This window comes from Vipera berus (assembly GCF_964194415.1).
Source record: "Vipera berus genome assembly, chromosome: 14".
In the NCBI taxonomy this organism is placed as follows: Eukaryota; Metazoa; Chordata; class Lepidosauria; order Squamata; family Viperidae; genus Vipera; species Vipera berus.
This window is the reverse complement of record NC_138217.1, coordinates 8,630,641-8,656,671: the sequence shown is the minus strand read 5'-3', so window position 1 is coordinate 8,656,671 and position 26,031 is coordinate 8,630,641. Positions and strand designations below refer to the sequence as shown.

The window sequence follows — 26,031 nt, the reverse complement described above, 5'->3', positions numbered from 1 at the left end:
TATGATGCGTGAGGGCCAATGTGTGTGAGGACCAAACAAATCATATATTTTTTTCAGCATCTTTAACAGTCACTAAACAAATGGTCGTAAGCAGAGGACTTCCTGTGGTCTATATAGCAGGAAAAAAAAACATCCGAAAGAATATGGAAATAACTTATCGGGTGAAAAGCCGTCAACTTTGGGGAGGTGCAGATCACACCTTTGATGGCTAAGCTGCAGCTCACCAAATCAGATTTTATAAAATATGTTTTTTGGTAAAGACTACCCTATTTTTTCCGATTTTTGATTGGCACCGCTTTGGAACTCGCTCTAATATCAGAGCGTTGTTGTTGTTTTTCCCCCAATCTGGCTCTCTTAGAGTGTCCAAGTTTTCCTAACCTAAAAAAAAATTAAAAAAAATAAATCTCATGGGGGGATTTAATAGAAATTTGAGAAAGCGGTAAAGGCTGAAGTGATGGCAGACCTCCATGGAAATGGTTGTACAAGGAAGACACACACACTTATCTTATGAATCCCTTGGCTAGCCTGGAGAATGTAAGGAGAATATTCTTCTTTGGAGAAAAGGCGGGGGGGGGGGGGAGGGGAAACCCGCCTCCCACACAGTCAATTTCTCTCCCCCTCCCAAAGTAATTTCTTTACCATCACAGTTGTAGAATGCAAAATAAATAAATCAGAAAACTTTCAGGACCTTGCTTGAAATTCCCTCTGATTAACATCGCAACCTACCGCCCCCCCCACTGCCACAATCAGCCCCCTCCCCATAGGATTTTTTTGGGGGGGGAAATGTTGGCAAAGATAGAGGCAGCATCTGGGCTCCCAAAGTCTGGGAGAAGGCATCCATCTGCGGGAAAAAAAAATTAAAAAATCCAACCCTTCTTCTGAACACTGTCCCATCCACAGCTCCATGCGCCTTGCACCCGTAAACCATTTGAGGCCATAAACCAGTTACGGCCATTTTATTATTATTATTATTATTATTATTATTATTATTATTATTATTATTATTATTATTATTATTATTATTATTATTATTATTATTATTATTATTATTATTATTTTGACCTAATCGGCATGTGGAGAATGTCCTTTGCGTGAGTGCACCGGCAAAGCTTGGTGCATTCTCCACATGCCAGGATCCAAACACAGATTGCACCAAACCCCCCCCTTCTCCCCAGCCTTTGTCTTTTGGGATTTATGTAGCAGGAGTTAAGTTTCAGCAAAAGCTAACCGGCTTACTTTGGGGTATTTGGGGGTGGGGGAGGGAAAGTAGATTCAGGAGCAAACTGCTTGCATTTAGATTGCCAATCTGAAGGAGAAGCGGATTTTTTTTTAGTCCAGTGCTCTGATTCATGGGGGGTGGGAGAACCTAGTCAATGGATGGAAGGAAAGGCCGCTGACTATGGGAGGGTCCTTGGTGCCCTCTGAGCTTGGTTGTACTTATGCAGACGTTTCATTACCCAATTAGGTAACATCATCAGTGCTAGAAGGGAATGAGGTTTGGGGCGGGGAGGAGGAGGAGGAGGAGACATCTTTTGTGATCTCTGAGTTAGGTGGTTTTCTTGCAGACATTTCACGACCCAATTAGGTAACATCATCAGTGCTAGAAGGGAGTGGGGTTTGTGGAATGGAGAAGGGGAGAAGTGGGGCAGAAGGAGGAGGACTGCGGGGTCCTCCTCGGTCCTCTCTGACCTTGGTTGTTTTCTCGCAGACGTTTCCAGACCCAACTAGGTAACATCATCAGTGCTACGAACCTGGACCAAACCCCACTCCTTACTAGCGCTGCTGATGTTACCTAGTTTGGGTCAGGGAACGTTTGCATAAATATAACCAAGAATAAACTTCTGGACTTTCCTCCAGAAGCTGTGGCGTGCTCCAACACTGGACATTTTAAAAAAGAGACTGGACAGCCGTTTGTCTGAAATGGTATAGGGTTTCCCGCTTGAGCAGGGGGTTGGACTAGATGACCTCCAAGGTCCCTTCCACCTCTGTTATTCTTCTTTCGTAACAGGGATGTTACAAAAAGAAGCTTGTTTATTGAAGTTTAAGGTTCAAGGTTAAACAAGGGGAGCTTCATTGTCCTGACCTGTTGTAAATAACTGTCTGATAGAAGGTTATAGGGAAATCTTCTTTCTGGGTTTAAATTAATTTGCTTCTACATTCCAAAGCAATGGTACAATTACACAAGCATGGGTGTACACGTGCTTTAGGTAGGGGAAATTCCAGTACCCAGCTTAATAGTGGCTAAAAGGTCTCATATGTACACTCTTGCTGCCCTCTCGTGGACTACAGAAGCAATGTGCGTAAATCTGTTTTTTGTTCAGCTGCAACTTCTGGCATGCATGACTAAAAAGAGCAGAACTTAATACCTTTAATTTCCTTCATGACCAGCTCACAAAGAAAAGGGCAGTCTTCTGAGCTAGTCAAATCTCTCCATCAGACGAATCATAAATGTATGGTTGCTATTTGTTCTCTAGGCCACCAGTTCGGTAAACTCGCAATATTCGTTTTTCTCGCCATGCACATGCATCCATAACCCGAACTTGTTTCTCTGTGTCATATAATATATGTGGGTAAATGCATAATTCTGTATTTATTTATTTATTATTTATTTATTTCATATTTATGTAATGTATATCAGAGTTGGTGACTCTTTGAGAGCTGTATGCAATGAAATTTCATTTTAATGTATGCCAATTAGTGTACATTCAAAGTGACAATAAAGTTATTATTCTATTCTATTCCATTCTATTCTGTTCTTATTCTATTCTTTTTTTAATCCCATTTATATTTATATTCTATTATTCTATTCCATTCCATGTTTTCTATTCTATTCTATTCCATATTTTCCATTCTATTCTATTCTATTCTATTCTATTCTATTCTATTCTGTTCTGTTCTGTTCTGTTCTGTTCTGTTCTGTGCTATTCTATTCTATTCTATTCTATTCTATTCTATTCTATTCTATTCTATTCTATTCTATTCTAATTATTCTATTCTATTCCATATTTTCTATTCTATTCTATTCTATTCTATTCTATTCTATTCTATTCTATTCTATTCTATTCTATTCTATTCTATTCTATTCTATTCTATTCTATTCTATTCTATTCTATTCTATTCTATTCTATTCTATTCTATTCTATCCTATCCTATCCTATCCTATCCTATCCTATTCCTTTAGTCCCAAATTTGTTCAATTTCCTCTTTAAGAGGGTATAGTCCTGAAATAGCTTTTTGAAACAATAATTTTTGGATTTTGAAAGAAACTCTTAATGCGGGTGCTATATTATTGTGATTTCTCTAGCATCAGCACAAGTTTAACAAAAGCAGAACTCTCTACAGACATTCAGCAAAGTGTTAGAGGAGATTAAAAGTAGAGATTGAACATATGCAAACTGTTTTATTCCCCCTCTTTTCTTCTTTAATGGTCAAATCACATGAAGGTGATTTCACTGAGAAATATTGGCGTATAAAGTACATTTTGCATTTCTGGGCTGCTTTTAAATTGTGAGCTGCCTGCCCAGAGTTGCTCTGGATGTGGTTGGCACCAAAACGGAATGAAATAAATTTACCTGTAAGTATATAAAATCTAGATCCAATTGTTGTTTATGTGCCACCAAGTTGTTTTTGACTTGTCTTGACACATAGATTGATTTTCTTCGTGTTGATCTGTCTCTAATCTTGTCTTTCTGGTCTGTCAATTATATGCAGTTCTGGGCTAATCGCCAGGAGACTCTAAATTCTAATCCTGCCAGGCATGAAAGCTGGCTGGATGAATTTGGACCGATCACCAGGAGACGGTGAATTCTAGTCCTGCCTTAGGCATGAAAACCAGCTGGGTGACTGGACCAATCCCAGGAGACTGGGAGATCTAAGCCCCACCTTAAGCCTGAAAACAGGTTAGGTGACTTTGGGCCAATCCCTCTTTCTCAGACCAGCCCATCTTGCTGGGTTGTTGTGGTGGGGGAAAATATAATTAACCTTGAGTTAGTTATAAAGTAATAACGGTGGGATAAAAATAAAATTAATGAATAGAGCTAAATGAACCCACATGAAATCAATACTTCCCAGTGCCAGACCGGCTTCCATCATCATCATCATCATCATCATCATCATCATCATCATCATCATTATTATTATTATTATTCGCACAGTCAGCCAGATATTCAGACTGGATTGGGCATTTTATTATTGTTGTTGTTGCTATTGTTGTTGCTGCTGCTGCTGTTGCTGCCGCTGTTGTTGTTATTATTGTTGTTGTTGATGTTGCTGCTGCTGCTGTTATTGTTGTTGTCGTGATGATGATGGTGATGATGATGATGATTAGTTTGCCGCTCACCTCCCACCCATTTCATTGCACGCCCCCCTTCCAGGTGAGAAATCAAAAGAAGCCGGAGACCGCTTGGAAAGCCTCGCCGGGCGCAAGGATGCTGCGTCTCCATGGCAACGCGCGCGGAGGACCACCCGGCAGGACCGATCCAGGAGCATCTCCAGGCGGCTCGGGAAAAGCAGGCGGCGGAGGCGGCGCCGGCTTCGGCTGACCCGGCAGTGGAAGCGGCGGAGAAGGCGGTGCCGGAGGCCGCCTCCTCTTCCTTCTCCTCCGCCTCCGCCTCCTGCTATGCCCGCCCGGCAGGTTGAGCTCTTCGGCTCCGCCTCGCCCGGCGTGCCTTGAACCAGCGGAGCAACAAAGCAGGCGGGGGGATACCCCTGGTGGGCTGGGGAGGGGGCTTCCCTTGCACACACCTGCCCTTTGCACACGCTCCGGAGAGGTGAGCACGCGAGCGAGCCTTGGCGCCTTCCCACGACCCGGGTTGGTTGGCTTTCCCACGAGAGAGAGACGCGCGTCCCCGCCTCAGCTCGTGGGGTGGGAGTGGGATGTGTGCGAGAGCGATTCTTGCAGGTTGAAATCTTTCTCTGAACGTTGCTCAGGTTTGAACTCTGGCTATTATTATTTTTTTAAAAAAAATCTTATTTATTAGGATTTTACAGTCCGTAAAATTAAAAGATTAAGGGGGAGAAAAGGACATAGAGAACAAGGAATGAAAAAAATGAAAGAAAGAAAGAAAATGTAAAAATGTCCTCCTCCACACCCCCACACCCCCTGGAGTAACGGGCATCTTATTTTCCCCCCCTCTTTAACCGTTTTTGGTGAATTCTCACCTGGTTCCTGAGTTTTAATGGGAGAGGAATTGGCAGGGGGGAAAAAAACCTCTCTCTCTTGGTGATAAGTATATATTTATTTATTTATTTTAAAGCAGAGTTGTAGCTGGACCAAATTCGCAAGCTGTACATTTTGTAGGACTTTCTTGTTATGCCGGTTTGATGTCACCAAATCTCCAATGCTGGAAAGTTTTGATTTTGGTGATCATCGGCTCTTCTCTTGCCTATTGCCGTTTTTTTTTAATCAAAACAATTCCTAACAAATAACTTAACATTTCTTTTCCCGGACAGGCAAGAATTCAATAGACACTATTTTGGTAGGTAAAGATCCTAAAATAACTTTTGCCTTGGCTGTATTGCAGCCTGGGAAATACATGCTTTATTAATAGCAAAGCAGAGTTTTAATCGCATGTGATATGTTTGGGGGGTTTTGTTGTTGTTGTTTGAACTGGATCTATAACCCATCATGCTTATTCCAAAATTGTCCCAATACAGGGTGGTTTGTACAAAACCCAGGTTAAAGTGTGTGAGACTTGGGTGTTTTTCTGGGAACGCAGATATCATGTGGATGCTTAGTAGCTTAATCCTAACATAAAATAGAAGTAGTCATCCATTAACAATTGAGAGATTGAGAATTGAGCTGCATACAGATTTAATATATTATTATTATGATAATGGTGATGGTTGGTTGGTTGCACAGTCATCCAGATGTTCAGACTGGATTTGCATTTTTATCCGCCTATCGAGTCCTTTCCAAAGACCTGGATTAGGCAGATGTTGTTTGATGGTGTTTAAATTGTCCTGGCAAGATGCAAGCCGTTTTGTAATTGACCGATGGGGATTTTATCAATCCTGGTATTCAAGTGGTGCTCCAGATGTTTGAGATTGCACCCGAGGCGCCTTTATTATTATTACGGTTGGTTGCGCAATCTGCCAGATGTTTACACTGTTTTTGGATAGGTGGCATTTTTATCCACCTATCAAGTCAAAACATCACTTATGACCCTTTTTCACACTTAGGACCGTTGCCCCATCCCCACGGTCATGTGATCAAAATTTGGACGCTTGGCAACTGACTCGTATTTATGACGGTTGCAGAGTCCCAAGTTTTATGTTATCCCCTTTTGTGACCTTCTGACAACAAAGTCAACGGGAAAGCAGGTTCACTTAACAACGATGTTACTAATTTAACAACTGCAGCGATTCATTTAAGAAATGCGGCAAGAAAAAAATCGTAAAATGGAGCAAAACTCACTTAGCAAATTTCTCACTTAGCAACATAATTTCTGGGCTCACGTGTGGTGGTAAGTCAAGGACTTCCTGTGTTAGTACTGTCTTTGAACCATTCATAAATCATTTTATTGAATGCTTTTATCATTCTGAATGGTTGTTAAATAGTTGTGAGGCTCCCTGAACACTAATAGAAGTATGTTTTGGAAAGTGTTTATACCTAATAAGCATTTTCACATTAAATCTGGCAAATTATACTGGAAGAGAGTTTTCAAAAAAGGATTAGGTTAGGCGCCAGCTGGGCAAATGTTCTGGACAAGCTAACAGAAAGCCAGCTTGGCCTAGTGGTGAAGGAACCAGGCTAGAAAGTAGATCATGAGTTCAAGTCCCGCCTTAGCTATGAAAGCCAGCTGGGTGACTTTGGGCCAATCAGCAAGGGATTCTGAGTTCTAATCCTACTTAGCCCTGAAAGCCAGCTGGGTGACTTTGGGCCAATCAGCAAGGGATTCTGAGTTCTAATCCTACCTTAGCCCTGAAAGCCAGCTGGGTGACTTTGGGCCAATCACCAGGAGACGGTGACTTCTAGACCTGCCTTAGCCCTGAAAGCCAGCTGGGTGACTTTGGGCCAATCAGCAAGGGATTCTGAGTTCTAATCCTACCTTAGCCATGAAAGCCAGCTGGGTGACTTTGGGCCAATCACCAGGAGACGGTGACTTCTAAACCCGCCTTAGCCATGAAAGCCAGCTGGGTGACTTTGAACCAGTCCCTCCCTCTCAACCCGACCTGCCTCACAAGGTTGTTGTTGTGGGGAAAATAGGAGAGAGAAGATGTGTTGGATATATTCACTGATTTGAGTTATTTATAAAAATAATAAGGGTGGGATACAAATAAATAAATGAACCGAGAAGAGAAACTGAATTTTTCAGCCCTCCTTTCCAAAGTATTCAAGAATGTTGTGTTTTTTTTCTTTTTTAGGCTGAAATATTTTCTTCCAATTTGAAGGCTTCATCACCATTATTTGAAGATGAAGATAGTCCTTATGGTAGCTGAGAAGCCCTCTTTGGCTCAATCCATCGCCAAAATCCTTTCAAGAGGTTTGGAAAAAAGGATATTCTGTTAATATTAATTATAATTTTGAATATCAATGTCTATCTATCTATCTATCTATCTATCTATCTATCTATTCATTCAAATTAAATATAATGTCTAAGAATATTGATAAGGTATACTTATAAGGCTTATTTACCCATGTACTATGGCTGTATTACCGTTATATTTCTCATCTTTTCTACTACCTTCTCTTATTGGCATCATTATTATGATTATTATTACTCTGTTGTTTTGCACGTACACTGAGAGCTTTTGCATTGGAGACAAATTCCTTGTGTGTCTAATCACACTTGGCCAAATAAAGTATACTATTTCTATTTCTATAGCCACTCATCTTAGTCAATGAGTCTGGGCATTTTACAATTTAAAAAACAGATTCTTGTTAAAATACCAAAAACATTTTAAAAGAATAAAAACTATAGAAACATCCAAATGAAATATCAATATATCCTATCCTATCCTATCCTATCCTAGTCTAGTCTAATTTCTATTCTATTCTTCTACCCAACCCTATTATTCTATTCTGTTCTGTTCTGTTCTATTCTATTCTATTCTATTCTAAAATGTTAATAGCAAGTCTTTTACCTTAAAATCGAAACACTTGCCATACAACAACTTGATGTATGCTCTTATCTCTTTTTTTTCCATTTTGCCTGCTTCCTAAAAAAATTCCTTTGAAGTTGTAACTTGAGAGGATGTTTGTAATATCTGGCCTTTTTATGTGTGTGGTGCAATATTGTTGTTCTTTCCCACCCTGATGTAGGAAACATGTCGTCACGCAAAGGGTTAAATGGGGCGTGCTCTGTCCATGAATTCACCGGTCCTTTCATTGGACAAACTGTCCACTTCAAGATGACGTCAGTATGTGGTCATGTGATGACGCTGGATTTTATAGGTAAAATGATCATTGTTTGCTATTTTAGAATAGAATAGAATAGAATAGAATAGAATAGAATAGAATAGAATAGAATAGAATAGAATAGAATAGGAATAGAATGGAATGGAATAGAATAGAATAGAATAGAATAGAATAGAATAGAATAGAATAGAATAGAATATACAATATAGAATAGAATAGAATAGAATAGAATAGAATAGAATAGAATAGAACAGAACAGAACAGAACAGAATAGAATAGAATAGAATAGAATAGAATAGAATAGAATAGGAATAGAATAGAATAGAGGAATGAAGAATAGAATAGAATAGAATAAAATAGAATAGAATAGAATAGAATAGAATAGAATAGAATAGAATAGAATAGAATAGAATAGAATAGAATAGAATATACAATATAGAATAGAATAGAATAGAATAGAATAGAATAGAATAGAACAGAACAGAACAGAACAGAATAGAATAGAATAGAATAGAATAGAATAGAATAGGAATAGAATAGAATAGAGGAATGAAGAATAGAATAGAATAGAATAAAATAGAATAGAATAGAATAGAATAGAATAGAATAGAATAGAATAGAATAGAATAGAATAGAATAGAATAGAATAGAATAGGAATAGAATGGAATGGAATAGAATAGAATAGAATAGAATAGAATAGAATAGAATAGAATAGAATAGAATAGAATAGAATAGAATAGAATAGAATAGAATAGAATAGAGTTGGAAGGGACCTTGGAGGTCTTCTAGTCCAGCCCCCTGCTCAAGCAGGAGAACCTATACCATCTCAGACAAGTGGCTGTCCAGTCTCTTCTTAAAAATCTGCAGTGATGGAGGGCCCACAATTTCTGGTGGCCAGCAGTTCCACTGGTTGATTGTCCTCACTGTCAGGAAGTTTCTCCTTAGTTCCAGGTTGCTTCTCTCCTTGATCAGTTTCCAACCGTTGTCTCTCGTCCTTCCCTCTGGTGCTTTGGAGAATAACGTGACCCCTTTTTTCTGTATTTTCTGTATTTTCTATATTTTTTCATTTATTGTAAATGAAATGCAGAGCAGTTGAAGGGAATTTCAAGCAGGGACCTTCCCAACACCTCAAAAGTACAGATAGTCCTCGACTTACGACTGCAACTGAGCCCAAAATTTACGCTGCTAAGTGAAACAATTGTTAAGTGAGTTTTGCCCCATTTTACGACTTGCCTTGCCACGGTTGTTAAGCAAATCATTGCATTTGTTAAGTTAGTAACAATGGTTGTTAAGTGAATCCGGCTTCCCCCATGGACTTTGCTTGTCAGAAGGTCGCAAAAGGGGATCACGTGACCAACCCCATCCCCCGGGACTGAACAACCCCGTCGTAAGTATGAACCACCTGCCAAGCGATCGGAATTTTGATCACGTGACCCTGGGGATGCCGCAGCGGTTGTAAGCGTGAAAAATGGTTATAGGTCAGTGGCCGTTAAGCGAATCACATGGTCATTCAGCCATCGTAACTTTGAACGGTCAGTAAAGGAACTGTTATAAATCGAGGACTGCCTTTAATTCAGGCTACAGAGCTCGGTTTATCAGAAGCCACCCGTGATGACGTCACGATAAATTTAACCCGGATATTGTCCCGATTCTTTACAAAGACGATGACGATGTTTTTCCCGCCCTTTTTAGGGAAATACAACAATTGGGACAAAGTTGACCCAGCCGAGCTTTTTAGTAAAGCTCCGACGGAAAAGAAAGAAGCCAATCCCAAACTTAACATGGTGAAATTCTTACAGGTAAACGAACGGACTCTTGGGAATTTGCTGAGATGTTGAAGTATTTATCGACCTGACTGAGAGAGCTGGGTTGATCTGTTCAGACAAAGCTTTGGGTAGCTAGTTGTAAAAGCTGCCCACTAAGCCAGCGGTCCCCAACCCTCGGTCTGCGGACCGGCACTGGTCCGCGACATGTCAGAAACTGGTCCGCGCAAACAAGTGGAGCCTCCCTCCGCGGGATGCAGGCAGCGGGCAAAACCACATCCCTTCCGGTCCGTGGAAAAACCTCTCCCACTTAACGGTGCTCAATTGTGCTCGTAAGACGAGGACTCTCGGTAGTTAATCAGTAGAGGGACCACCTGCGATTTGATTGAGGGGGCTTAGTGCCTGGATCCCATGGAGGTGGTTTTGCAAAACTGTCCTTTATGGCTTAGGATGGTGGGGAAGACCTTCCCCCCAGCCCCCTGAAACTCTGGGAAATATTTGCTCCTTAGAGTAGGTCCCTTTCAGCCCGACCAAACTGGTGGAAATTCTAGAAAATGGGATCTTAAAAAGAGTTTGGCAGGTACCAAACCGGCTAGGCCAACTAACTGGAAATGAAATGTATGTTTTTCTTCAATTGTTCAGGTGGAAGGGAGAGGCTGTGATTACGTTGTCCTCTGGCTGGATTGTGACAAGGAAGGTGAAAATATATGCTTTGAGGTATGACTCACGATCTGACTGCCACGTTTTCCTTGGTTTAACCAGGTTGAGCATCCCAAATAATAATAATGATGATAATGATGATGGTGATGATGTCATCGGGGCACTGGGCACAATGTCCAAAAACTTTGCAAAATACGTCAAGAAACTGCAGCTTCCTGCAATAACTCCAGCAAAGCTACAAAAAACTGCGCTACTCGGAACATCTTACATTTTAAGGAGAGACCTGGTTGATACCTAGGATGCTGGCAGCAACCGTGTCAACCATTGGTGCCAGTCAGTTTGAGTGTTCAGTTGACTGAGTTTCATGTTTTATGAATAAAAGTTTAATAATAATAATAATAATAATAATAATAATAATAATAATAATAATAATAAAGTTGGAAGGGACCTTGGAGGTCATCTAGTCCAACCCCCTGCTCAGGCAGGAAACCCTATACCATTTCAGACAAATGGTTGTCCAGTCTCTTCTTTAAAACTTCCAGTGTTGAAGCATTCACCACTTCTGGAGGCAAGGAGTTCCACTGATTAATTGTTCTCACTGTATGAAGTTTCTCCTTAGTTCTAGGTTGCTTCTCTCCTTGGTTAGTTTCCATCCGTTGCTTCTTCTCCTGCCTTCAGGTACTTTGGAGAATAGCTTGACTCCCTCTTCTTTGGGGCAGCCCCCAAGACTTGATCTTGATGCCATGACCGTGGGGATGCTTCGTTTAGTGACTGTTCGACAACAGCACCGAAAAAAGGGGACGTGAACCTTTTTCACGCTTAACAACCGCTGCAGCACCCCCTGGTCACGTAATCAACATTTGGGCACTGGCACGTATTGATGACAATTGCTCCGTGCTTTCCTTCCGGCAAGCCGAGTCAAGGGGGTGGGGTGAGCCATATTCACTTACGACCACACGGTTGACTTAATGACTACACGGATTCACTTCAGGTGGCAAAGAAGGTGGTGAAACGAGGCGGAACTCAAGAACGACCTTGCTTAGCAACGGAAATGTTGGGCTCATTTGCGGTCGTAAGCTGAGGACGCCCTGCACCTTACCTTACACCTTTGGCTTCCTTGGTTCTAGGTACTGGATGCAGCCCTCCCAGTGATGAACAAGCCTCGTGGCACTGAGAAGATGGTCTACCGGGCCAAATTCAGCTCCATCACCGACACAGATATTTGCAACGCCATGAACCAGTTGGGTGAGCCCAACCACAACGAAGCTCTCTCAGTTGACGCACGGCAAGAGTTAGACTTGAGGATCGGCTGTGCATTTACCAGGTTTCAAACCAGATTTTGCATCTTGGCTTATTTTTTCCCCCCTGGGCCTTCGTGGAGAACTAGTTTGGCCATTCCCTGCACATATTTAATTGCATTATAGGATTTAGACTTATATGCCACTTCACAGCGCTTTACAACCCTCTAAGGGTTTACAGAGTTAGCCTTTTGCCCCAGTCCTTCTTTTCATTAAACTAGTAAAGGTAAAGTTTCCCCCACACATGCGTGCTAGTCGTTTCCGACTCTAGGGGCCGGTGCTCATCTCCGTTTCCAAGCCGAAGAGCCAGTGCTTGTCCGAGGACGTCTCCGTGGTCATGTGGCCGGCATGACTAGATGCCAAAGGCGCACAGAACGCTGTTACCTTCCCACCGTGGTGGTCCCTATTTTTCTACTTGCATTTTTACGTGCTTTCGAACTGCTAGGTTGGCAGAAGCTGGGACGAGTAACAGGCACTCATTCTGTCACGCGGCACTCGGGATTCGACCCGCCAAACTGCCGACCTTCTGATTTACAGGCTCAGCGTCCTAACCCACTGAGCCACCACGTCCCTTCTTCATTAAACTAGACATACCCAATTCCTTGCAACCGTTCTTCTATGTTTTAGCCTTCAGCCCCCTAGTCATCTTTGTTGCTCTTCTCTGCACCCAGAGTCTCAACATCTTTTTTTTACATGGTGGTGACCAGAACTGGATATAGTATTCTAAGAGTGGCCTTACTAAGGCTTAGTAAAGCGGTACTAGAACTTCCCGTGATCTTGATTCTATCCCACTGTTAAGGCAGCCTAGCATTGCCTCGGCTTTTTTAAGCTGCCGCCGCTGCTCACTGTTCTCTCTTCTCTGTTATGTTCTCTATTTATTCGTACAGATTTCAGACGAAATACTTCCAGGGCAAATACGGCAATTTAGACAGTTCTTTGATCTCCTTTGGGCCTTGTCAGACGCCCACGCTGGGATTTTGTGTGGAGCGGCATGATAAAATCCAGTCGTTTAAACCTGAGACCTACTGGGTGTTGCAAGTCAAGGTAATCTGCTCCAGCATTTAATTTTAATTTTAATTTTATTTTATTCCCATTTATATCCCGCCCTTCTCCGAAGACTCAGGGCGGCTTACAAGCTTAGCAGTAGCCTTCATTCTATGTATATGCCTGCTTATTAGGGCTTTCGCCCCCCCCCCAAGCGGCATTATTACAAAGTCAGCTTAACTGCCCCCAACAATCTGGGTCCTCATTTTACCTACCTCGGAAGGATGGAAGGCTGAGTCAAGGCTTACATTCCCCCTCCCCCCCGCGCAAAAAAATCATACAGGTTGTCCTTGACTACTCTTCACTGAATGACCATTCAAAGTTATGACGGCACTGAAAAAAAAGTGACTTACAATAGTTTTTCACACTTAACGACAATCGCAGCATCCTCGTGGGTCACGTGATCAGAATTCAGAGGCTTGGCAACTGGCATGCCCTTGGGATGCTTGCGGCGTCCCGGTGTCACGTGATTCCCCTTTTGTGACTTTCTGACAAGCACAGTCAATGGGGGTAGGCGGATTCACTTAACAGCCGTGTTACTGGCTCAACAACGGCAGCGAGGAACTTAAACAACTGTGGCCAGAAAGGTCTTAAAACAGGACAAAATTCACTTCGCGGGCCTTTTGCAGAAATGTTGGCGCTCGGTTGCGGTCCTAAAGCGAGGACTGATCTGTGTATTTAGCTCAAACTTTCAGAATGCAGGCCGAAAAGGACACCGCAGCTGATCCCGATGGAAGACTCTTTTATCGGAAGAACTGGAGATATTTTATTTATTTATTTATTTTAATTTTGTTTTTCTAAATGTTTCCTTCTTTCTCCTTATCAGGTTATTCCCGAAAAAGACAGTTGTTTGACTCTGGAGTGGGACAGAGTGAGGGTCTTTGACCGAGAAATTGCACAGATGTTTTTGAATCTAACAAAAATGGCGAAGGAAGCGAAGGTCGGTAGCGTTGTGTTCCTTTCGGTGACAGATTTTATCTGCCTTGGGTCACAGCTAATGTCGTTTGCTGTGTTGTTGTTTACCTTTGATGCTTTAAAAAATTGAAACTAAACAGGTGTACAGGAAGTCCTCAACGTCGTTCATTTAGTTCGAAGTTGCAAGGGATTTATGACCGTTTTTCACACTTAATGACCATTGCAGCATCCCCAGGGTCACGCGATCAAAATTCAGACGCTGGGCAGCTGATTCACATTTATGACGGTGGCAGCATCCCAGGCTCCTGTCATCCCCTTGTGCGACCTCCTGACAAGCAAAGTCAATTGGGGGAAGCCAGATTCAATTAACAAACTGTGTTGCTAAGTTAACAACCGCAGCGATTCCCTTAAAAGCTGCGGTGAGATAGGTCGCCAAATGAGGCAAAAATCACTCAACTGTGTTAGCAACCAGAAATTTTGGGCTCCATTGCGGTCGTAAGTCGAGGACTCCCTGTATACCGAGGTGTTGTTTGCTCCCTTCCTCTTCCTGTTGTTAAATGAGAGAGAATTGAAATTTAAATCATTTTTCCAAGGGCTTTGATTTATCTCGATAAAATTGTTAAGGAACATCCCTTTTTTTTTTTGCAGGTAGAGTCTTTGAGTAAAAAGGAGAAAGTGAAACAGCGACCGCTCGCTCTTAATACGGTGGAAATGTTGCGGGTCGCCAGCTCTGCGTTGGGTAAATAGGAGAACCTACAGCAGGATTCATTCCTTTTTTAAAAAAAAGCAATAGCACTTAGACTTATATACCGCTTCACAGTGCTTTACAGCCCTCTCTAAGCGGTTTACGGGGTCGGCCTGTTGCCCCTCAACAATCTGGGTCCTCACATTACCAACATCGGAAGGATGGGAGGCTGAGTTAACCTTGAGCTGGTCAGGATCGAACTCCTGGCAGTGGGCAGAATTAGCCTGTAATGCTGCATTCTGGCCACTATGGCGCCGCAGCTCTTGATAATCTGATAATCAATCAGAATAGACTTGGATCTTGGAGGTCTTCTAGTCCAACCCCCTGCTCAAGCAGGGGACCCTATACCATTCCAGACAAGTGGCGGTCCAGTCTCTTCTTAAAAACCTCCAGTGATGGAGCGCCCACGATTTCTGGAGGCAAGCTGTTCCACTGGTTGATTGTCCTCACTGTCAGGAAGTTTCTCCTTAATTCCAGGTTGCTTCTCTCCTTGATTAGTTTCCATCTGTTGTTTCTCATCCTCCCCTTTGGTGCTTTGGAGGATAGCTTTGAGCCCCCACCTCTTCTTTGGGGCAGCCCCTCAAATACTGGAGCACTGCAGTCATGTCACCCCTAGCCCTTCTTTTCTCTAGTCCAGCCGCACCTAATTCCTGCAACCGTCCTTCGTTTGTTTTAGTCTCTGGGCCCTTAATCATCTTAGGCGCTCTTCTCTGAACTTCTTCCAAAATCTCAACATCTTTTTTTTTTTTGTAACGTGGTGACTATTGATTTTCAACCTCTTTTTTCCAACCTTGCAGGAATGGGACCTCAGCATGCTATGCAGATAGCTGAACGGCTGTACACCCAGGGTTACATTAGTTACCCTCGAACGGAAACGACGCACTATCCGGAAAATTTCGATTTGAAAGGCCCCTTGCGACAACAAGCTAATAATTCTTACTGGGCTGAAACTGTAAGTGACTGACATTAAATTTCGTGGCCACAAGGCGCTTGAAAAATCTCGACTCACAGAGAGTCCTTGATTTATGACTAGTCGCTTACTGACCGTTTGAAATTCCGCGAGACTTATCTAGGGAGTACTTACAATCCATATTCAAAGTTCTGATCTTTAGTTTCTCTGTGGTCCCATGTTGGGCCAAATGTAAGCTGTTTGCAGCGTCCGACAGTCACATGACTGTGTTGCATGACAGTTTTGCCAAAAACTGGATATGTTGGGCAGTTACTTCCCATTTTTAGAGTAGAATAAAATAACAGACCCTTGGAGGCCATCTAGTCCAACCCCCTGCTCAGGCAGGAACCCCTATACCATTTCAGACAAATGGCTGTCCAGTCTCGTCTTAAAAACTTCCAGTGTTGGAGCATTCACGACTTCTGGAGGCAGGTTGTTCCACTGGTTAATTGTTTTAACTGTCTGGAAATTTCTTCTTAGTTCTAGGAGTTCCCTGGCTCATGCATGCTCTGTCTGGTTTTCTCCTAAGGTCAAAACATTGTTAGTGGAAGGTATCAACAGGCCACGGAAGGGCCACGATGCCGGTGATCATCCCCCCATCACACCAATGAGAGCTGCCTCTGAAGCAGAATTAGGTGAGTAATTACTCATGATTATAAAAAGCTCCGGAAACATTACAAGCGGCCATTCATTTAGCAACTAGTCAAAGTTATCACACCAGTGGGGGGAAAAAAGTGATGGCCGTGCTCACACTTAATAACCGTTGCAGCATCTCCATGCTCAAATGATCACAATTTGGGCACTTGGAAACTGGGATGTATTTATGATGGTTTGCAAAGTCCCGGGGTTCATGTGATCCCCATTTGCGAACTTCTCAGCTAACTTCTGACAAGCCAAGTCAATGGATTGGATTTGTTTACCGACCACGTGATTGAGGAGAGAAACAGCCTAGAACTAAGGAGGAATTTCCTGAGAGTTAGAACAATTAATCAGTGGAACAACCTGCCTCCAGAAGTGGTGAATGCTCCAACACTGGAAGTTTTTAAGAAGAGACTGGACAGCCATTTGTCCGAAATGGTATAGGGTTTCCTGCCTGAGCAGGGGGTTGGACTAGATGACCTCCAAGGTCCCTTCCAACTTATTATTGTTGTTCTTGTTGTTATTTAACAACTGAAGTGATTTTCTTAACAACCAAAAAGGCTTGGAAAAGCAGACCTTATAGAGGACTTTCAGTTAAGGGGGTCTCAAAGGTGCATTTTCAAAAGGCAACTGGACCGTGTATTTCCCCCCCCCCCCGAAAGAAAAAAGAAGACGAAGCTTCTCGGATGAGAAGCGAAACAACTTCTTCAAGGAAAAAACAAAATCTTGTTTTTGAAAAAGCACCTTTGAGATAACTATGACCCAGAAGAATCTCCACAGACATTTTCCCTTAAGGGGAGAAGGGAAGATGAAACCATTAAGGGGAGGGAAAAAAGAACAACACAACTTCGAGAAAGAAGAACATGTTAGAAAGAAACTCAAGATATCCCCACCTTGATTTTCATTGGTATAAGATGGATCGGAGAGGAACTCAGATACAGGTCGTCCTCAGCTTAGCAATTGAGCCCAAAATTTACATGGCTAAGCAAGACGGTTGGTTAAGCACATTTTGCCCCACTTTACGGCTTTTCTGGCCACAGTCGTTAAGTGAATCACTGCAGCAGTTGCATTAGTAACACAATTGCTAAGTGAATCTGGTTTCCCCATTGACTTTGCTTGATCACGTGACCCCGGGAGACTGCAACCGTCATAAATATGAGTCAGTTGCCAAGCGGCTGAAATGTGATCCCGTGTCCAAGGAGATGTTGCAACGGTCGTTAAGTGTGAAAAACAGTCCTCGGTCACTTTTTTTCCCAGTCCTGCTGTAACTTGGAACGGTCACTAAACAAACTGTCGGAAGTCGAGGACTACCTGTGCTGTCATTTGACCTTAACTATGATAAAGAAGTCCTCGAATAGCAAGTTGTGTCTGGGACTTGAACTGGCCTACCTCGAAGGGCTGAGCCACCTCTGTGCATTCCTAGGGGGCGATGGATGGAGGCTGTATGAATACATCACAAGGCATTTTATCGCCACTATCAGCGCTGACTGCAAATACCTTCAAACTACTATTGTGTGCAGCGTTGCGTCGGAACGTTTCACCTGCATAGGAAAGACGGTTCTTTCGCCAGGTAAGAAAGACTCTAGAATAGAATAGAATAGAATTGCAGAATAGAATAGAAGAATAGAATAGAATAGAATAGAATAGAATAGAATAGAATAGAATAGCACAGAACAGAACAGAACAGAACAGAACAGAATAGAATAGAATAGAATAGAATAGAATAGAATAGAATAGAATGGAAAATATGGAATAGAATAGAATAGAAAACATGGAATGGAATAGAATAATAGAATATAAATATAAATGGGATTAAAAAAAGAATAGAATAAGAACAGAACGGAATAGAATAGAATAGAATAGAATAGAATAGAATAGAATAGAATAGAATAGAATAGAATAGAATAGAATAGAATGGGACAGGACGGGACGGGACCTTGGAGGTCTTCTAGTCCATCCCCCTACTGAAGCAGGAGAACCTATACCATCTCAGACAGGTGTATGAAGACACGGTACGCTGCTTTCTTTCTAGCAGCTGATTTGGGACAAATTGAGTTCCTTTGGGGCTGCCCCAAGGAAGAGGGGGGTCAAGCTACTCTTCAAAGCAGCTGAAGGCAGAACAAGAAGCAACGGATGGACACGTATCAAGGAGAGAAACAACCTGGAAATAAGGAGAAAGTTGCTGTGGCTACTGCCTGTAGATGGCCTTGGGCTAGGCTGAAACAGGAAATAAGATTTGTCCCGTGTCTGGGACCAAGCAAGTGTATTCTGAATGCTTAACAAACAATATATATATATATATATTTATATATATATTTATTTATTTTAATTCCATTTATATCCCGCCTATATATATATATATATATATATATATATATATATATATATATATATGTAGATCTAGAGTCTCGGGTTTCTTCCCGCGTTCCTTTCATCTTCAGAAAGTTGTGGCGACGTTTCGACGAAATCCCATCCGTCATCATCAGGCCGGAGTGTTCCTCCTGCTGCTTCCAGGAGCAATGCGTGGTCTGGCTGTTCCTTTCCTTCCAATATATATATATATATATATTTTCATATATTCATTACAGGGTTTACTGAGATAATGCCTTGGCAAAGTATCCCGTTGGAGGAGAGCCTGCCCAGCTGTGACCGTGGAGACCTCTTCCGTGTGAATGAAGTAAAGCTGCTGGAGAAGCAGACCAGCCCGCCCGATTATCTGACTGAAGCTGAACTCATCACATTGATGGAGAAACATGGGATAGGTAGAGACGTTCCTTCCTGGTGGCATGTTTAGCACAAGGTGGTGGTGGAAAGGAAGTCCTCATCTGAAGTTCTTCAGATGATGGCCAGCTTGTGTTTCTTCCGAGGGTTACGAAGCGTCAGGAGCTGGTGACGGTAAGGTTGACTTGGAACGGAGGGATCCGACTAAGAGGAAGAGCGTTGCTTCTTCATTAATTCGTTAATCGTCATTTATTCATGGTGTGGCCAATTTCTGGTTTCCAGAATGTCTCACAACCATCACCAGAAGTTCTGAAGGGTAAATAACAACACGGAGAATGAAAGAATCGGGTCCTCAACTCAAGAATTTGCTTTGAGGATCAAATCTGAATTTCCAGTAGACCAGGGGTAGGCAACCTCGGCTCTTTTATGACTCATGGACTTCAACTCCCAGAATTCCTGACTCAGGAATTCTGGGAGTTGAGGTCTATGAATCATAAAAGAGCTAAGGTTGCCTACCCCTGGGGCAGACCAATATATCATGTCAGGTGTCTTCTGGAGAGGAGGGATCTGGTGGCCCTCCAGGTGCTGCTGAACAACTGTTCTGTCTTCAGAGCTGGCCATGCTGAGGAAGGTGTTTGGGAGTTGTAGTTTGGCCGGATCCTGAGGGCCACATCTTCAGAGGCTTTCATTACCACGTCATGAGCTTATCAAACCAGCCAGCTTAGCCTCAGTCGGCCCCATCTGTGAAATGGGCATAATGATGCAGCTTCTAGAATCGTTTTTTTTTCAGATCGTAGGGAAAGATGTGGGGACACAGTGAAGGGCTGGGCTAATGCAATGAATACTGTATTTTTGTTAGGAACGGATGCCAGCATTCCTGTCCATATCAACAACATTTGCCAACGCAACTACGTCACTGTGGAAGGGGGCCGCAGACTGAAACCTACCAACCTGGGCATAGTGTTGGTCCACGGCTACTACAAAATAGGTAATGGGGCACTTTGCTTTGGGGGAGGACAGTGATAGAGAAATTGAAGGAGTACATGAGGCTTAGAGACAGGTTATTTGAAGGGCCCTTTCTGTCACAGGGAGAAAAATCATCTATTTTTCTTGACAGTTGAAGAGTCAGGTCCCAGAATTCCCCAAACACCATGTTGTAAAATTGGTGGTCTTCAATACCCAGAATTCCCCAGCCAGCCTGCTTTAAGACAGGGGTGGACTTCAACTCCCAGAATTCCCCAGCCAGCATGTTTTAAGAGATATAGACTTCAGCTCCCAGAATTCCTCAGCCAGCATGTTTTAAGAGAGATGGACTTCAGCTCCCAGAATTCCTCAGCCAGCATGCTTAAAGACCTGTGGACTTCAGTACCCAGAATTCCCCAGTCTGCGTGCTTTACGATTGGCAGACTTCAATTCCCAGAATTCCCTGGCCAGCCTCTTTTAAGATGGGTGGACTTCAGCTCCCAGAATTCCTCAGCCAGCATGCTTAAAGACCTGTGGACTTCAGTACCCAAAATTCCCCAGTCCGCGTGCTTTACGATTGGCGGACTTCAATTCCCAGAATTCCTTGGCCAGCCTCTTTTAAGATGGGTGGACTTCAGAATTCCCCAGCTAACATGCTTCAAAGATGGGTGAGGACTTCAATCCCCACAGTTCTCCAGCCAGGGTGGACGTCAACTCCCAAGTGGCTGGGGCATTCTGGGTGTGCAGTCCGCACCTCTGAAAGCTGCTGAGTTGGAAAAACGGAGACCTCAGGGGACCCCGTGCATTTTCCAGGAAGCCTGGATGTTTCTCCCCAGGCTGATCTTCCTGCAAGCTTTAATTGATCTTGGTTTCCCTCTTCCCACCCCTGGGTAGATGCGGAGCTGGTTCTGCCCACCATCCGCAGCGCAGTGGAGAAGCAGCTGAACTGGATTGCTCAAGGGAAAGCCAATTACCAACAGGTGCTGGAACACACCTTGGACATCTTCAAGAGGAAGTTCCACTACTTTGTGGACTCCATCGCTGGTAGGTCTCCACTCCTCCCCATGGGCTCCAGCTAGGACTTGCCGGTCGTGAAAAAGAAAAGAAAAAAAATCACATGTACGAGTCGGGGATTTATACGTAAGACTTCTATTCTTCTCCCCACTCCTTCTTCTTCTTGTTTGTTTTGCCTTTCCAGTGGCTTTTTACTTAATAAAAATAGAGATATTTTTTTTAAAAAAGAAGAAGAATATGCAGTTGTAACGTAGTTTGGGGAGAAATATTCATCCACTGAATCTTGAATTTGTCCAACAATTCTGTGGTTTGTCTTTTCTGGTTATGAACTCGAAAAGAGTTCTACAGGGTTTTATAAAGGTATAAAGGTAAAGGTAAAGGTTCCCCCGCACATGCGTGCTAGTCGTTTCCGACTCTAGGGGCCGGTGCTCATCTCCGTTTCAAAGCCGAAGAGCCAGCGCTTGTCCGAGGACGTCTCCGTGGTCACGTGGCCGGCATGACTGGATGCCAAAGGCGCACGGAACGCTGTTACCTTCCCACCGTAGCGGTCCCTATTTTTCTACTTGCATTTTTTACGTGCTTTCGAGCTGCAAGGTTGGCAGAAGCTGGGACGAGTAACAGGCGCTCGCTCTGCTACGCGGCACTCGGGATTCGACCCGCCAAACTGCCAATCTTCTGATTGACAAGCTCAGCATCCTAACCCACTGAGCCACCGTGTCCCTTTTATACAAGTATACAGAGTGGGTAAAATATAAATGTATATCTGCTGTAGATCAGAAGCCTCTTTCTTTTTCTTTCTTTCTTTCTTTCTTTCTTTCTTTCTTTCTTTCTTTCTTTCTTTCTTTCTTTCTTTCTTTCTTTCTTTCTTTCTCTCTCTCTCTCCCCCCCTCCCTCTTTCCTTTCCTTTTCTCTTTTCTTTTCTTCTCTTCTCCTTCCTTTCTTTTCTATTTATTTGTCACTTTTTCCTTACTTTTCTTTTTATCTCTAAATGTTTTTACTTTGCCAAAAAGTAAAACTATTTTTTAAAACGGAAAAGGTGATCCGGGCGTGCACATTCAAAATTATCTGACCATTTTGTCCCTCCTTTCCCTCCAGGTATGGATGAGTTAATGGAAGTGTCTTTTTCACCTCTGGCTGCCACAGGGAAGCCCCTCTCCCGATGCGGCAAATGTCATCGTTTTATGAAATACATCCAGGTAAAGAAAATCCTTAAGCCAATGTAAGGAAAGAGATCTGTGATGTGAGATATATATCACGAGTCCCAACCACCAAGAATGATACCAGACCCAAACTCATGATAACATCACATGACATCACCACCACACAACCATTCAAAAAGCAAATCCGAACCCACAACGATAACGACACACAACCACAAAACAGAAACCTAACCACAGCTGCAACATCAGCCACTTTAAACCCCTCCAAACCACACAATAAGCAAACTGACACCCACTATAAAAACATGGCACCACCACAAACACGGAGCCGAACAAAAGCATCACAACTCACCAGTTCAGGTCTAAGGCTGGCAGCTGAGACCAGCCCATCCACTCAAAACACACCCCCACCCAATCAGAACACAGCCCCCATTCAAAACACACCCCCACCCCATCAGAACACAGCTAACCCCCCACCCAATCAGAGCACACCTCCACCCACAGAACACACCCCCTCTGGCAGTTTAAAAAAAGAGGAACAAACAGCCACTACCACACACTTCTCCCAGAAGAACGAAGCTGAAGCCACCAGCCTGAGGATGACGGATGAGATTTCATCGAAACGTTGCTCTTACACCTTCAATTCTACGTGGGAAAAAACCCGAATGACCAAAGATCCATGTATATGTATATGTATATGTATATGTATACGTATATGTATGTGTGTGTGCATATATATATATATATATATATATATATATATATATATATATATTAATGCAAAAATATGGAAGAATAAAAAAAAATACCTCTAATGGGGGTATGGATTGCGAAGATGGCAGCCTTTGTAGGGCTGGCTGAAATAATTCATTTCATTTGATAAAGAGGGATGTATTTTTTTTAGAAAAGGCTAAATATCCTTTATGGACTTTTTCCCCCCCCCACTAAAAATGGAATAAAAATGAACTGGTCATTTCAGGACCTGATGGGAATTGGCTTCTCCAGAAGTTCTGAGTTTTGTCCTTGTTATTTATTTATTTTTTCTTTTAGGCCAAGCCAAGCCGTCTTCACTGCTCGCATTGCGACGAGACCTACAGCCTCCCCCAGAACGGGACAATCAAACTCTACAAAGAGTTGCGATGCCCCCTGGATGATTTTGAGCTGGTGCTGTGGTCGTCTGGCTCCAGGGGCAAGAGTTACCCACTGTGCCCTTATTGTTACAACAACCCTCCTTTTAGGGATATGAAGAAAGGTGAGACTTACGTAGTAGGAGAGAGAAACTATACCGTCCTTGTCCAGTGGAACATGGATGGACTTCCTGAATTCTGGGAGTTGAAGTCCACCCCTCTTAAGGCATGGTGGCTGGGGAATTCTGGGAGTTGCAGTCTGACAAGGAAAGTCAACGGGGGAAGCCAGGTTCGCTAAACAACCAAATGATTCATCTACAACTGCAGTGATTCGCTTAGCAACGGTGGCAAGAAAGGGCAAAACCTGCTTAACCGTTTTTAACCTTGGAGCCCAACCTTTCTGCCGCTCAGCGAGACGTCCCTTAAGTGAGTTAGACTCCATTTTGCAACCTTTCTTGCCACCGTTGTTAAGCGAATCACTGAAATGGCTAAGTTAGTCACACGGTCGTTAAGGGAGTCTGGCTTCCTCCATCGACTTGGCTTGTCAAGACGTTCGCAAAGGGGGATCGCACGATCCCCAGGGACACTGCAACCGTCGTAACTGCGAGTCCAGTCACCATATAAATCTAATAAATAAATAAATAAATTTTGATCGCGTGACCCCCGGGGGAAGCTGCAACGGTCACAGACGTGGGGGAAAAAAAACCAATGCTCCCAGGTCCCTTTTCCCGGTGCCGTGGTAACCGGGCAGCCGCCAAACGAACCGTCGTTAAGCCGAGGACTTCCTGCATTTTAAAAGCTGGGTTCTCTCCTTCCTTCCCTTTCCCCCCCCTCCCCCCACCTCAACCAGGAATGGGCTGCAACGAATGCACCCACCCCAGCTGCCAGCATTCGCTCAACCTGCTTGGCATCGGCCAGTGTGTGGAGTGCGAAAGCGGGGTGCTGGTGCTGGACCCCATCTCCGGGCCCAAGTGGAAGATGGCCTGCAACAAGTGCAACGTGGTGGTGCACTTCTTCGAGAACGCCCACAAGGTGCGGGTGTCTGCCGAGACCTGCGAAGCCTGCGACGCCGCCCTGGTGGACGTGGATTTCAACAAGGCCAAGTCGCCGCTGCCCGGCGGAGAAACCCAGCACTCCGGCTGCGTCTTTTGCCACCCGGTCTTCCAGGACCTGGTGGAGTTGAAGCACGCCACCATGAAGCACCCCATGCACCGGGGCGGGCAGGGCAAAAGGCAGGGGCGAGGGCGAGGGAAGGGCCGGCGCCTCGGGGGGAGGCAGCCCCCCAAGAAACCGAAAGACAAGATGGCGGCCCTGGCGGCTTATTTTGTATGATCGCCGTTGGGCCGAAAGCCTTTCCGTAGTAAAATCTCGGAGGAAGCTGCTTCCCCTTCGTCTTCCTTGCTCTCGTTTGATCCTAAATGGGGGGGGGGAAACCCTGATAACGTTACATAGCTGGGTAATGAGACGTCTGCGAGCCAATGACGAAGCTCAAGAGCAGGGGGGGGTCTTCCAACGCGGCCCTTTTTATGGCTTGGGCAATTCTGGGAGTCGAAGTAAGTCGACAAGTCATAAAAGGGCCACGTTTGAAGACCCCTGCTCAAGGGGGTCCCAAGGACGCCACAGTTCCTCAATTTAGGGACCGCTTGGCAGTTACGACGGTGGGGAAGAAGTAAGCAAGAGCAGCCCGTCCTCAGGTTTACGACCTTGGCAGGGCTGGCCAAGCAAAGGAAAGCTGAGAACCAGATTGTAAGCACAGCCCCCCGTTCCGTTGAGCGACGGCTTTGCTTAGCGGCTGAGTTGCCAGTTGCTCAACTAGAACTAAGGTCAGATCAATGAAATCCGCCGGAAATTCCTCCCAAATATGTTTCCGTGTGGTGTGTGTGTGTGTGTGTGTGTGTAGAGAATTGTGCATTTCTTTTAAAAATTAAAGGAGACCCCCACCCCAAAAGCTCTAAAAGACATTTTTACAACGGGAGGAGATAGAGAAATATGCCTTTTTATTTATTTTTTTGCATTAAAGGACATCCCCAAAAAATCTACTGGTTTCCCCAAAAGCAGGTTGCATTGGGGGGGGGTGCTTTGATAGAGAATTGTGCCTCTTTTTTTGCATTAGTGGACACCCCCCCAGGAAACCTAAAGGAAAAGTTATGGGGGGGGATTAGAGAAACTTCTTTTATTTTTATTTTATTTTTTGCCTTGCGCCCCCCCCAGCAAGCCCACTCGCTGTTCCCCCCCCCACACACACACTCAGAAAAAAAAACTTTTGCATGGGGTTTAGATTAGATAACCTTTATTGTCATTTTTTTTGGTCCTGCGGGCACAACGGCACACATTTATTTTTTAAAAAAATGAAATTTAGTTGCTTCCTCTCGACGTGTACACAAACAACACACACATTTAAAACATACTATTATTCAACATAGGTATGGTTTGGTGCAGCAGCGAGGCTGGTTTGCCCCCCCCAAAGAGGAAAGATTTTGCAAGGGGGGGGTAAGAGAATCGTGCCCCCTTTTCAAAAAAGGGGTTTTTTTTGCATTAAACGACACCCCCGGGAAGCTGTCTGCTTTAGGTTTTGCACGGGAGGGAGATTAGAGAAACGTGCTTTTTTGGGGGGGCATTAAAGGACACCCCCAGGAAGCCCCCCTCGCTGTTCCCCCCCCTCAGAAAAAGAAC

At 43.7% G+C, this 26,031-nt stretch overlaps 1 protein-coding gene across 5 annotated transcripts; it reads left to right on the top strand.

The window, feature by feature from the left end:
* Nucleotides 1-4,642: 4,642 nt before the first annotated feature.
* Nucleotides 4,643-24,739, top strand: TOP3B (DNA topoisomerase III beta). 5 transcript variants are annotated; one of them, XM_081338719.1, is made up of 19 exons: nucleotides 4,643-4,929; nucleotides 5,452-5,477; nucleotides 7,366-7,484; nucleotides 8,264-8,395; nucleotides 10,053-10,159; nucleotides 10,766-10,840; nucleotides 11,911-12,107; nucleotides 12,969-13,125; nucleotides 13,952-14,065; nucleotides 14,689-14,779; nucleotides 15,583-15,737; nucleotides 16,264-16,369; nucleotides 17,797-17,943; nucleotides 18,962-19,135; nucleotides 19,954-20,082; nucleotides 20,952-21,101; nucleotides 22,167-22,267; nucleotides 23,282-23,483; nucleotides 24,209-24,739. In XM_081338719.1, exons 3-19 carry the CDS (start codon nucleotides 7,415-7,417, stop codon nucleotides 24,688-24,690), a joined length of 2,589 nt encoding a protein of 862 aa, XP_081194845.1. In that variant the 5' UTR covers nucleotides 4,643-4,929; nucleotides 5,452-5,477; nucleotides 7,366-7,414; the 3' UTR covers nucleotides 24,691-24,739. The 5 variants fall into 5 exon arrangements, with proteins under 5 accessions (XP_081194845.1, XP_081194844.1, XP_081194846.1 ...); XM_081338718.1 differs by lacking the exon at nucleotides 5,452-5,477 and having other exon boundaries at nucleotides 4,644-4,929; XM_081338720.1 differs by lacking the exon at nucleotides 5,452-5,477 and having other exon boundaries at nucleotides 4,675-4,769.
* The last annotated feature ends 1,292 nt before the right edge of the window (nucleotides 24,740-26,031 follow it).